This window comes from Oculina patagonica, chromosome 2 (genome assembly GCF_052425735.1).
Source record: "Oculina patagonica isolate OP01 chromosome 2, crgOcupat, whole genome shotgun sequence".
Lineage (NCBI taxonomy): Eukaryota > Metazoa > Cnidaria > Anthozoa > Scleractinia > Oculinidae > Oculina > Oculina patagonica.
In genome coordinates, this window is record NC_135759.1 from 32747853 (window position 1) to 32762306 (window position 14454).

The window sequence follows — 14454 nt, forward strand, 5'->3', positions numbered from 1 at the left end:
CTATGTTTAGCCCTGATATGCAAGATTTCAAGACAAAACGTGTGACAAATGACCTTTATTTTTACATTTAGAGACAGATGAATGTCAGTCCAATCCATGTCAAAATGGTGGAACATGTGTAGATGGTGTGTACAACTTCACGTGCTTGTGTCCAAGCTATTATGCTGGACCAAGATGTGAAGGTAAGAAAAATATTTTTAAGAGTATAATTACCCTCTTCTTAAATTAAATCATCCAGAAGATATAAACTCTTTTAGCGTGCAAGAGTTGCCATCATCTTTGTGACTTGCAACCGGAATGTCTATCTAGATACCACGTCTCAGGTCCGTTAACATCTAACTTGAATAGCAAAACAGTCAATCCTTATTGCATGGTATTATTTCCATTTCCATTTGTTAAGTATCACCTGCAATATCCTGTAAGAACCATTACACGTCGGGATTGAACTCAAGTGGAACCTATCACCTGAGTGTGTTGGGGCATTCTTTCAAGGTAAAAAGAAATATTTCTATCACTACTTTAGTTTTCATTACTTGTTACCAGCGCCCTGTTTATCAACAGCAATGGACCGTTCCAACATTAAATGGTCTTCTGTATTGAATGCGTTCACTTGAAAGCAAGACTTGGTAGTTATATTTTGAGCAAGGACAGAGACAGTTTTGCAGGACGAGATCCTATAATAGTAACAAAATATTTCGCTTTTTATCTGCTGTTTGAACTATAACTTTAATTGAACACATAAACGCATTTCTTGGTGAACATCCTGTCATGAAATGCTACAACGCTTTCATCCTTACACTATGAATTACTATAACCTAAACAGAGTATCAAGTTGACCGCGATTGATGGTTCTTACTGTTTAAACTTTGATGCTGTTAGGTATACTGTGACATGTCCGCTAACGGTGGTGGTTGGACTCTCATCTCACGTTTCTCCAATGCTGACAATAGAAACTGGATGCAGTCTAGCGGCAGTTGGTGGTATGACCGCACATCTTCATACGGCAGCGTTACCAGCCCATCAGATAACTACGACATGATATCACCTGCATTCTGGCTTGTGACAGGCGATTATATCAAAATAACCCGGAGTGATGACAGCTCTAACACAGCCTTGTTATACACCAGCAGCTGCACTGGCGGGAAAACCTTCAGAAGCTTCATAACAAGTTTCGGCAACTTTAGGAATGGCGCTGTATGGAACAATCACGCATGCCGAGGATCCTGCTACTCGTACTATGGGGGGAGTTATTCATCCACAGTGGGTTTCGGTAAAGCGCACTGCAACAGCAATCTCCAAAGTAGTAATTACTTGTCATTCTGGTGTCACTGGGGTGGTGACGGATCCGTGATGATGATTGGTGGAGGAGGTACTTCATGCAACAGAGCAGATCATGGGATTTGCGTCACGGAGGCTGATGCCGCTCGGTTTGGTTTTGACGATGACTGTCCCTACAGTGACTTTGGTGATCATTGTAACGGTCCTACTAGTTATTCCCTAAATATATGGATAAAGTAACTTCATTCGAACTATAAGAGCAAATCAGAAGTTAAAGGATCAGGACCAAATTTAAAAGGAACTAATCGGAGGTTGACAGGATTTAATGTGGTTGACAACAGTTAGCAGCACTTTTCAGCTCTTATAGGTGGATTAGCCAGTTCTAGAGATCGTTATCAGTTGCTGCTACAAAAAGGGTATCAAAAAATGCTTTATCATTGGTTAACAAATTGTGGTAATTTTCTTTACGTCACTTGTTACCATAGCAACAGAACAACATAGCAACAGAACAACCTGTTTAAAACATCCTTTCTTTAGCGTTAAGTGATTTCTAAAAAACGAGCTTCGTGACCATCCATTTTTTATTATTGAATAATGATCAGCATGTTAAGATTAAGATACAACTCTGAAAGTGTTAAAAATTGCCTTTTCAATAATTAGGCGTCTGTTTCGAACAACTATTTTAGCAGCAACTGATAAAGATTTGTGGTACTAATCCATCAAAGTATAAGAGCTGGAAAGTGCTGAAAACTGTTATCGGCCTATTTCAATTTGAACTACTTTTTTATTTCACCTGCAGTTATGCTTTTATCGGTATGTAGATCAGTACATATGTAGATCAGTACCTCTTGAATGCTGCCGAAAAAAAAAAAATTTCCTCGAGACGCTTTCATATATAGAGGGTTCGATACAGTTAAACAGTTTTTTTCTAATACCATAAAGTAATCCTTAACAGTGTTGTTGTACAACGTGTGAGTTAAAATAGCACAAATAATTAATATTAGTTCTGTGACTACCAAGGTATATTAGTAAACGCAATGAAAAGAATAAGTTGCGCGGAAAACGCCATTTTAGTAGTTTTAAGTGTTTTTTTACACAGGCTTGCCATCCTATATTTCTAAGGTCACAGCATGCCCATATAAGTATTCAAATTTCTTCATTACCTCCTTGCAACCTCCACATTGAAGAATCGGGCACCGCCTCTTGAATGCTGCCGAAAAAAAAATATTTCCTCGAGACGCTTTCATCAGAGCTCCCGGTCCTCGAAACAACAGTTTTCGAACTGTAGTCTAGCCTTTTAAGTCCGATCAATTCGCGGATAGTTCTTTTTAAACTAGATATTAAATTAGGTCATAAATTTGCCAATTTACTATGATCTGTACTGCCAACCGGGACAGTTTATGCCCTCCCCTTAAAAGTCAGCGTGTTCCACTACACAAAGTCCTCTGGGGTACTGTTCGGAAATCACGGCGGCGAAGCCGAAGACAACATGAACTTCTAATTTAGTTTGTACTCACTATGACGTAGATTTGTTGAGTGCGCTAATGAATATAAGCCGAGAAGGAGTGTTTATATAATTAAAAACATGAGAAGTCAAGGTGCAAATTAAATTTCCAGTTCACGATGTCTTCGGCTTCGCCGCCGTGATTTCCGAACAGCTTTTCTTTGGGGTACCCCAGAGGACGTTTTGAAGTGGAACGTGTTGGCGTTCAAGGGAGGACATAGGCAATAATTCTGACCAATTTCTTCTAGCGACAATTGCATAAATTGTCCCATATGGTGGCACAAATCATCGGCAAATTAATAACCTAATTTGATATTCCAGCTATTTTTAACCCTTAACATGCTAAGCGCGGATTATTCCGGGATTTGGAGAAATGGCCATTCTGCCACTTATGACGTCACCAATTTACACGTAAGCAGATTTTTGTGATTTACATCTTATAGAGCTAGGATAGATCTTTCCACAGGACTATCCATCTTCAATATTGACTGCATTCCGACAAAGCTAATCGAAAAAAACACGATTAGTTTTTGGTGTAAAATTGGTGCTAAAACATGTACAGGCCAAAATACCCGTACTTGATCATGATCTCCTTTCCAGGGTCAGTTCCATTGATTCAGATCAAAACTTTTCAGGCCAGTAGAAGGGGTGCACAGAGTAAAAGATAGAGAGAATAAGAAAGCAGAGAAAAACGAAAAGGAAAGGAGCAAGGAAAAAAATCGAAAGGTTCAGCAAAACAAAAACAAAAAATGGCTTATGCGCATGCGCGAAAGTAAAATATGGTACATTTTTACATGGAAATTTCATCAAAATCTTCCTACATTGTCAGAAACTGCATTTTTAGCGAATTTAGAGAACGTTTGGATCGTAGAGCCAAGAAAATCGTTTAACGGTTAAAAAACGCGTTTTTAGGAATAATTTTTAGCATATTAAGGGTTAGAAGGACTATCCTCAAACTGATCTATCGCAAATTAGGCCAGACTATAGTTCGAAAACTGTTCTTTTGAGGACCTGGAGCTCTGATGAAAGTGAATCGGGGAAATATTTTTCGGCAACATTCTAGAGGCGATTCCCGATTCTTCAATGTGAAAGTTGCACGCCTTGTGTAAATATTTGTATTCTATACACGAGCCGACAACTTAAACTCATAGAACTGCTCTCGCATGCTTCAAATCGCCCGAAACGCTGCATAAGAACAAACTTAAACATTGCGAAGATATTTCTACTTCATTTTATTACCAATACACAATAGTGAAAAGCCGACTTTAGGAAGCTTGAATATTTACAATAGCGATTAGTGAAGAAATTTGAATCTTTATATGGGCACATTCTGTGTTAAACCAGTGGTTTTTTATAAACATTACCCGTGCTGTAGGTTCGATATAGCGCCTCTTTTCTAATAAGCTTCCTCCCCGTAACAAATGCTTCTTTTTAATCTTTTTCTTTTAAATCAGGGTAGTTCAAGTATAACGCGTAGAAATGAGTACCAAAATGAGCGATCAATCAATGGAAAAACAGATAAACAAACAACTGACCTTTTATGACTTAACTTAATACTGTATACGAAATGACAATTCCTAAAGGTATACGTAATACTTACTGGTGCATCCTAGGGCTGGAGGTTGTACTTCAAATATTATCATTAAAGTTTGCTTTGTTATGAAAATGTTTGCTATGTTTTATAGCTACTTTCTGAATAAATGAGCGGGGGCATAAAAGTTTAAAGAAATAGATGATATGCCTAGTTTTTTCTTTAATTTAACTGTTTCAGTTCCTTGCGTGGAGCTCAAGAGTAGTGATCGGTGTCATCCTACTATATTGGACCGTAACACGTACGTAACGTTACCTGAATCAGGCTATCGAACCGTCAAACTACGCAACATTTTGGGCAGCATTTGTTTATAGTTACGCATCGCAAATGGCGACATCAGCCGGGAAAAAGGCCTGAAAGAATAAACGGCAGCTGTTTAAAGCCTTTTCTTCAAGAGGAGGAAAGACGAAAAAAAACATCACCGTTGATGGGATTGAATACGCATTTTTGCGCGAGCAATGCAATGTTGCAAATAATGGACTCATGTTGAAGTTGCGTGGATACAAAAAATATTGCTCGAAATTCTCTAACTCAAACCTTAACAGACAGCACTCAATGTTTTTGGCACAGGGAGAAGATTTTTTCCTTTCGGTAACTATTATGGTAAAACACAAATGGTGGTTGTTCGGGAAAAGTAACTAACGGGAAGTAAACCACGAACTCGCGATCGCGCGCAATAACCGATGCCTTTGGGACAAGTTACTGCTGAACCCCTTAGCTGCTATGGCAGGGTCTTATTTCTGGCTGACAGTACTACATTTGTATGACATAAAGCAACCTTGGGCTTTAATCCTTTCCGATTTGAATAGACCCTGGGAACAAGGATTGGACAAATGCTCACTCGAGCGTATATTGTGATGGTGTGCGAGTTCAGCATTGAAATGAAGGCGTCCTTAGGAGGCTCACAACGGTTTCCAGCATTTTCCAGCTCTAATAATTTGATAGATCATTAATACAAATCTTTATCAGTTGCTGCTACAGCAATGAGATTAAACAAAATATTTTAATGTCCAATCATTGCTAAACAAGTTGTGGTTATTTTCACGACCTCACTGTTTAGCATAGCAACATTGGAACCTGTTGAAAAAATTTCCCTTTAATTTAAGCGCTTGTAACTAAAAAAATAGGTCACCAAGGGTGACATGAGTCTAATGCCGTATGGCATAGTGATACAGATTGCGCGGTTTTCGTAAGCCGGTTAAAATTGGTTAGAGGTTTGTGTTCGGGAGTTTAATTTAAAATGCTTATAGCAAGCTAGGGGCATCGTGGATGATTATGGATGAAAACGAAACAGTCATAAATGTTATATGCTTCACAAAATTTAAAGTATGAACAGGAGTTGATGTTACTTCTTCCGTATTGTCCGTAAAAGCAGAAACGATTAAACATTTGGACAAGATTGCGTGACGATTTACAAAAAGCATGTTCATTACAACAAGGGTTGAAGAACTTCACATCGTTTTCTTTCAGATTTTTCACCATTTTGATGATGACTCTTGAAACAGATTTTGCAATAAAAGCACTTGAAATAGTGACTGTTACTCCATTGTACTGTAAGCACTTAGTGACAGATTTTCCTAAAAACGGGTGTAAATGCTCACGTCAATATAATGATGACCTTTTGAACGCTGGAAACTAGGCAATTATTATCGAGCTACCATACACAGGAGCGAAGACTGTTTATCATGATGTACAAATTTCGCGAATCATCACTTTCATATCAATGTAACCATTTTATGATTTTTCTAGCTGTAAGAAGAACTTAAGATCTCTGAGAGTCGTAAAAGCATGAAATTCGATTTCAGTGTATGGCAAAGGCCGGGACAGTGTAATACTGCAAAGCGGCCAAACAAACGCATTTTGATTTAGTCGCGTAACTTGATTTACATTTATCCATGCACATCTTTTATTTTTGAAGGTTTTTGTTTGCACTGTAAAGAAAAAATTGGTCAAAATTCGAATGACTTAAATACAAAATACGAGGTAAAGTTTTCTATTTTTTAAAACAAAATAAATATTTGGTCGCATTGTGTAAATAAACGCGAGTCGCCGTCGAAATATTTTTTCTCAAAGACGTCTTGCTTTTTAAGCAAGACGAAAACACAAGTGCTTAACTGAACTGAAAACGAAGATTTATTTTCACAAAAAGCTTACAAATGTCTTAACTGGAAAATTATTACGTCCTGTTCAAGTGTTGAATAATCGTGACTTGAGAAAGAACTTTTAATTATGCGTGGGAACACGTGTCGCTGATTGGCTGTTTTTAATTGAAACTAATCGTGCGTGTCCGTACGGAGTCCGTTCTTGCAGCTGATCATTGTTTTCTACATTACAGCGAACGATTATCGATCCCGAACCATTCCCTTGGGATTGCTAACAGCTTTTTTCATATAACAAAGAGTCTAATGCGCATGCGCAAAGCGCACGCAAGCATTAGACTCAAAAACGAGCCCGATGACCCCCATTATTTTACTATTGGGTAATTATCAGCATGTTAATATACAACTTTTAGCAAAGTTAAAAAAAGTTATCCGGGGCGGTTTCTGATGGGGTGAATTTAAGGAGACTCTGAAACCGCTCCGGAGATTGCATTCTGACGGAGCTAATCGAAAAAACCTGATCAGTTTTTGGTGCAAAATTGGTACTAAAACAGGCATATATACCTTTACTTAATCAAGGTCTCCTTTTCAGGGTCTTCCATCGATAAAGATCAACATTTTTCAGGCAAACAGAAGGACGTACAGAGTAGAAGGTAGTGAGAATACGAAGCAGAGAAAAACAAAAAGGAACGGAGTAAGAAAAATAAATTGGAACGGTTCGCGCAAAAAGGTTCAAAGATAAGAAAAAAATTAGCACCGTAGCGCCAAAAAAATTAAATTTAACGGTTAAAAACGTGTTATTTGAGTATTTTTAGCACGTTTAGGGTTAAGCGCCAAAATTTAAAACAAGCCTTCAGCTGTAGTGTTATTATACCAGTGTGGAAATTTTCAGCTTCGACCTTGGACACCTCTTTCCTTGCACGTATGAAGGAGAGGAAAGAGCACTAGCAAGGGATGCGTGTGTACTTAGACTAGACAAAAGACAGAAATTAACACCTGTTCTCTGTTTTCTTCCAAGAAATTTCACCTGTGTCATCGCTCATGTGAGTGTAGTTCAACTGGACGATACAAACTACTTGTATTTCTGGATTTAAGCCATTTATGTCTAGTATGGAAGCGATGAAGTTTGCACCGCCATGTTGGATTTTCCAGAGTCGATCAAGCATGGCGGTGATACAGCGTTTGAACTCGCTCATGGTATGAACCTCTACGACTACATGTACAAAGTTGAAGAATTGGAGTATTCTGCTAACAAAACGAAACCAATAGATGTGGCTTCTGAAATGGGTACAAAGCAAAGGAGGCTCGAATTTGCAGACAATTATGACCGAGCCATGAATATGTTATCACAACTGGAGTTACACAACGCGCAGCCAAGCGTGTTTACCGTGTACCCCTGGGACAAGTGCAACCGAATCATGGACATCGGGGGAGGAGAGGGCCAATTTTTGTCTCGCATTCTTAAGTTGCCCGGATGTGAATACACTCACGGGATTTTGTTTGACTTCCCGGATGTACTTGACCGTGCTAAGGGCTTCTTAGCCAAAGACAGTATTTCAGACAACAGGGTAACTTTTCTAAGTGGAGACATTCTTAAAGATATCCCACAGGCCAAAGAAGTAGACACAATAATTGTGAAAAATTTATTTGTAATTTTTACAGAAGTCGAGGTGATCAAAGTTTTGGAAAACTGCCGTCAAATTCTCGCAAAATATGGAAAGTTTATTATTGTGAACAGTTGCAATCCTGAAGCTGGCGATACAGGTCACAATGTTGCCAGAACAGGTTTACATCCGGGCTTTCGTGGTATCCATATTATTACGCTTTGCAAGATGGGTAATTTTAGAACAAAGAGCGAATGGTTGCATCTGATTGACAGGTTGTGCACTAGAGTGGCTTTCCAACTGAAGCAAGTCTACGAGACTAGTGATGGCCCTACCTTGTTTGAATTGTTAAAATGCGAGTAACTGACTGTCTTCATTTCTGTTAAACTGTTCTTAAAGTGTTTGTATGGAAAGTTTGTTTTCATGCACAATCGCATGTGTTGTGGTTACAAATCATCAAAAGCTGTAAATTAAAGGTTGAACTTTTGACTTCCATGTGTTGTCATTTAATACAAGTAGACAAAAGAAAGAAGACCCGATTTTGAAGCGCAAACAATCTTTCGAGTTTTAAAAACAAAAAAAAAGAGAGATTAAGAAGGAAGAATGAGGACACCGCTTAGAAGTGGTGCAGATCAATCGGGGGTGAGGTCAAGCGTTGTTTCCCGTACGCACGAATGCCGAAAAAAAACTAGAAATAGAACATGGAAGCAGGATTGTAATGCGGAAATGGCATGTCTTTTCAATAAAACTTGAGGGGTATAAACTGTTAGGATGCATTTTCTACTAGCTTTACAAAGGGATGCACATGGTAATCTGCCTCGTTCTAGCACTTGTGACGTCTGAGCCGCTGGCAAAAATCCACTATAGAAAACTTAATCTGTCATGTGATGGGCTTTAAGCATTGTCGGTCTTTTTCCCAACAGAAAAGTGACAGTATTTCGTAATTACAACATATGCCTAGGCCCATGCTCGTCATAATTTTCATAAATTATTTACGTCATCCCCACTTGAGTAAGTTGATCGAATTCTATGTTCTCAAGACCTTAACACCCCATCAGTTCACAAATTGTTGGTAGTGTTTCTCGTTTATCCAGGCAGGATGGAATCGTATATTCTTCCTCGTTTCTACTCGGAAAAAATAAAGAGAATATTAATTTTGGTCACATCAGAAGGGAGGTGGTTTATAGGACAATTTGCTTAGAATATGCGTCAGAAGTATAAACGTGTGACACAAGTTGGAACTCTTGTTCCTGCAGTCTGTATCTTACTGCAAAATGAGAGTGTTCCCAGGCGCTCCACTGTTGGCTCTGCTTTTGGTTTTGTGCAAACTTTCGATTTTGGTTGAAGGTAAGGCCATGATTAGTATTCTAAACGGGAGTTTTGTTTTAAAGTTCAGTCAGTTAAATAAAAAGTGTTAAAGATTCGCACTTGAATCGATTTGATAAAACATAGGTTGTTGTTGTGGACGTTGAGTTTTAAGTTTATTTAAATTTAAGTTATACCTGGTTGAAATTAAGGTGTAAAACTCGTAAAATTAGGGTTACATTTTAAGGTTGATTCCTTTTTTAGGACAAGTTCTGGTCCAAAATGGAAAGGTCAACTTCACGGTGGCATATCCAGACTTGCTTTATTGCACAGCCGTCCAATACCCCCGTGCATTTTCTAGTTCTAGAAATGTACGTGTCCTTGCATCCATCAGCCATGGAAAAGAGCCTGCCAGTGTTCATGATTCAGCAGTTGTGTGGACGTCAGGCGTGACACAGAGCAGTTTCCGTGTTTGTGTGTTGGAGTCGGGACTTGGCACAAATGGATCAGCTATCGTGAACTGGATTGCGTTTAGAGGCACGCCCAGTGGAATGCTAGACGGCACCGCCTCCTTCAGTACATTCACCAGCGGGACAAAATGTGAAAGAGTTAACTTTGCACAGGTATGGCCTCAATTTCCTTGATATTCATTGAACGCGAAGGAATTCACGTTTCATTGAGTTTTTCAGACCTGGAGTTTTTCTAAGAATTCACAGACCTATTTTTAATCCAGGGGGCATCCACTTTATTTGCTGCTGTCTGTTCAAGCATACTTTAGTTGGCTTCAAGCCAGTTACCGTTAAGCTAGCTTTATTGCGCACCCGGCTTGAGGGGGAGTGGGGCTTATTTCTTTTTAAAACCTGCGGAGGAGGGGGGAGGGTTAATAAAAAGGGTGCTTTTTAGAGACAACGTTTCTGCATATTAACAAAACAAAATTGACTAACTCTGTTGCAGAGTTGTATTTTTTGTCGTTTGCCTGCTCCTCGGTCCGATTTTGGCGGGTATGTGTCACAAAACATTTGATTTTTTACCTTTTATTGTCAAAACCGTTGCGTTCCCATACAAACCTTTGTAAATCTAATCTTTGTAACACAATACCGCTCACAAGCAAGAGTCACGCGTACGCATTCCGGTAATCTGATAGAAAGCCTACGCTGCCTGTGCGTTACCTATAATAATTATTTCAACAATGGACTAATATTTACTATAAAAAATATAACTGTGAGGGTAGAGGAGATGGAATGAGTTTAAGAAAGCCGGGAGAGAGTTCACCAATTCATGGGGAGGGTGGAGGAGGTGGGGTACTCTAAGAACGTCCGGATCCGAACGTCGAACAAGGGTGAGGAGTTAAACGGTTTGAGTAGGCGGTGTGGTTATTGCTTTTGTTAACAATCCGTGTCAGATTATTTTATGTTTTGTTTTCTCGGCTCTGATCTGATTAACTGCAATCTCTTTAAGTTATCATATTAACCCATTTTGGATGTGTTGTTATTGCTCAATGCTTTATTTTTTCTTAGCTTGACAGTTATTCGCATTGAGTTAAACGGATTGTTTATATAAAGGTGCCATGTATGTCAGACGTAAATAAATGATAAATCCTGCTGATTATAAGCAAGTTACTTTTCCTTCCTTTGCAGCGCTTTTCGTCTGTGCCAAAAGTTCTCGCCACAGTTCGTCACTCAGTCAGCAAGAAGCCACAGGACGCCATGAATATGTGGATAGAAGAGTTAAAGGTGGATTACTTTCGAATTTGCCTCCGAGAAGTGAAAACATTTGACGGCAAGCATCAGAATTTACAAGTGGTGAGTTTTCTGACAGAAAAGATTAAGTTTAATTGCACGGGCTTTTTTTCGCGGAAAAGATCAATATACATAGAGTTATCGCAAAAGTAAAAGTACCTGATTGCATTAGACTGCATTTCCCGCGCATTTTGACATGACTTACACGTCATGTAATGATCACGATATACCTAAGTGTGCCATCACCAAGCTAAGCAACTGAAAATCCGCCATATTGACAATATCTTTTTTAATCAAACTTGAGAAAGACCAGTCTAAGTGTCGGATTTTAAAAACAGTTTTGATCTCGGAACAATCCCAAAAACAGCAAAGATTTTAATTTTTAACGAGACGAGGGAGCAGTGAAAGTTTCAGGAATACGATCCATTGTTTTATTCTGAAAAATACTAAAGATTAAACACACGTGTTACATAATAAAAATTTTGGTTTGTATCTGATCTAAAAATGTTGGCAAAAACGTATAAAACTGAATTTTCGGTAACTCTCTGCTACCTTCATCAGAGTTAAAATTGGTTCAGTTTTTGCATAATAAGTTTTTGTACGCCGCCGGTCTCTAGGGATGTTCCCAATGTTAAATAAACTTGTGGGAAATGCACATGCTCATTCACACAGTTAATGTCCTGGATAGAATGCAGCGCTTCTAGGAATAGGCGTTGTTTCCTATTGTTGACATTTCTTTCTAAAATTTCTACATAATCCGGATGAATGTCATGGTCTGTTGTTTCCGCGTGAAATCTTATTGCGCTTTCGTTATTAGATCTTGTGCTTGGCTTGTGCTCTGCGCCGCGCGAATTCCATGATCTTTTGCTCTCTCCCACATAGGCAAAATCACATGTTTTGCATTTGACTTTGTACACAATTCCCTTGATCTGATTTGTGGCGGGGCGGTCTTTTGGTTTCTGAACCAATTTTAACTCTGATGAAGGTAGCAGAGAGTTACCGAAAATTCAGTTTTATACGTTTTTACCAACATTTTTAGATCAGATACAAACCAAAATTTTTATTATGTCAAACACTGATCGCCCTAGTATCAAACACACGTGTTACAGTTTTAGTCTTTTCTAAAGCTTCGACTACCCATGCTTAAGCCACCCAAAACCTTTTTAGTCTCAATTATCAACAACAGTTAAATGATAGAATTGATCTCAACGAGAATTTGCCTTATCTTGAATAAGAAATGTTTTCATCGTAGATTTCATTATATGAAATATGGCAGAAGTTTTGGAATTTAGACCTGGCATAATAAACCGTAATATATTATATAATTTTTCCAGGACTGGCTGGCATTTGCCCGTGGAGGTGACCAACTCACATTTCAAGGAAAACTACAGTTTGAAAATGGTGGGGCTCCTCTGGAAAAAAACAATTTCGCCTTCTGCAAGGTAAAGCTATTTAAGTAAAACAAAAAAAATACGATTGGAGCAGCCAAACAAAAAAGATGTTGAACATGGTTAATAGTGTAAACTTGTCCATTACCTTCTCTGATCTCTCTACTTTTCTGACAGGTACACAATTTTACTGAAGAGTTTTATGCACCTCCTGTTGTCATGGTAACAGCCAATCATCTTTACGATAGCAAGAATGTGTATTCTGTCAAGCCAGAGAACAATGTCTTTAACACTTGGATAGAGGTAAGTTGTTGATACTTTGACATACAATTCCTTTTTCAGTTCAACTGCAGGAACATCTTATTCTCAAGTGATCTTTGCAGTTGGGAACAAACACAAAAGCAGTCACAGTGAAAGTTCGTTAAAAAGAGTGACACTTCAATCCCGGAGGGGGGGGGGGGGGCACTTCCTATAAATGGGCTAATGGGGATGTGTCGCTGGATGGGGTCGCATTTTCACGATTGGATTGACTATAATGGGGTCGCCTTTTCAAGCATTTTTTATAGGATGACTAGAATGGGGTCACACTTTTCCGGTATTTTGAGAGTAAGAAAATTCTCGCAAGTTGTGATTTATAACCTTGAAAATACGTTTCCGTTAGAGTTCGTCTGTTTGACGTGCCAATAGTTGAATAGGTGTGTTCGTGTCTTTGTTCGATTTTGTCGTTTCCCTTCCCATGTGTTAATTCATTTTAGAATGACTAAGTTTAAAGGATTTATACGGTAGACGCAAAAACAGAAAGTGACTAAGTTGGGGTCGTGAAAATTACATTTACCCAAAAGTGACTAAGATGGGGTCTATAATTGGCCATAGAATATGACTATAATGGGGTAAACCATAACATAATACATTCAACTATCAGTCCTCACTTCTCACCTTGCGAAATTTTCAATATTGCCGAGCAAGAATACTGTTTTACTAATCTGAGTTGCTATTTGTCTGACAACAGGAAATAACGATTTCATATTTTCGTGTGTGCGTAAAAGACTTGGCAGGAATGGAGAGTCAGCATGATCCTGTTACTGTTGATTATGCAGTTATTGGAGGTAAATAAATCAATAATTGACTTTAAAACATCCGGGATATGATTAAAGTCAGTAGATAGAGAGAGACTGTTTTATTGTACAAATATGCTATGCTACTTTCTTAATCTTTCGAACTGAATCATTAAGCCAGTTTGTAGTTTCTTTCCCTATATATATTTCTTCTATATTTATTTATTTTTCATATAGCATTGTAAACTTTTCTGGCGTAATTATGGCACTGTAAATTAGTTTATGATTTACACCTTTATAGGAGGAACTAATAGTAAATAAATTAAAATATACATTAAGTACAAATACATTAAGTACAAATACATTAGAATGGGCAAGTCAGATATCCTTGTGGCCAATAATTGTTCTCATTTTGCTAAATGAAGGGAAAAGGTATTTTCCAAAAAAAAGCTTTTACCAATGATTAAAACTGATTTGTTCACAACCAAGTAAACCTCATATTTTGTTCATATTCTGTTTCACAGATCTTGATCCATGTATCAACATTTCCTGTAACTACTTCGCTGTTTGTAAGGCATTTGGGCCTAAGGATGCGCGGTGTATATGCGTGGATAACTGTCCGTCATACGAAGAGCCTGTGTGTTCCTCTAATGGAACCACATACGACAACGAATGTGTGTTCCAGCGAGAAATGTGCCATCTGAAAGCTAACTTCACTCTTTACCATCCCGGTGATTGTACAGGTAATACGACTAGACTAAGCCCCTGATGGAGTTACTTATTAAGTTTATAAGTACCTTCATTTGTGGATTAGAACTGAGATAAAATGTAGAGGAAACATATCTCACAGAAACTACGTAAACTAAGATTTAACAAGTATATGCCTACCCT

At 38.3% G+C, this 14454-nt stretch overlaps 2 protein-coding genes and 1 pseudogene across 3 annotated transcripts in view; all 3 read left to right on the forward strand.

Annotated features, from left to right (window-relative positions):
* LOC144644229 (uncharacterized) overlaps positions 1-1533 on the forward strand; it is a 23472-nt gene extending 21939 nt beyond the window's left edge. The window contains exons 12-14 of the mRNA XM_078503671.1: positions 72-182; positions 401-492; positions 880-1533. Of these exons, the coding sequence (XP_078359797.1) occupies positions 72-182; positions 401-492; positions 880-1518 (842 nt within the window). The 3' untranslated portion in view covers positions 1519-1533. The remainder of the gene's footprint in view (positions 1-71; positions 183-400; positions 493-879) is intronic.
* LOC144644226 (uncharacterized) overlaps positions 1-14454 on the forward strand; it is a 98460-nt pseudogene that overhangs the window by 4318 nt on the left and 79688 nt on the right. Inside the window, exons 6-7 of the transcript XR_013569070.1 lie at positions 13518-13614; positions 14088-14306. The product of XR_013569070.1 is annotated as an uncharacterized LOC144644226 (transcript). The remainder of the gene's footprint in view (positions 1-13517; positions 13615-14087; positions 14307-14454) is intronic.
* LOC144644241 (uncharacterized) lies at positions 7597-8822 on the forward strand. The gene has a single exon (XM_078503688.1). The coding sequence runs from the start codon at positions 7609-7611 to the stop codon at positions 8437-8439; it is 831 nt and encodes a 276-aa protein (XP_078359814.1). The 5' UTR covers positions 7597-7608; the 3' UTR covers positions 8440-8822.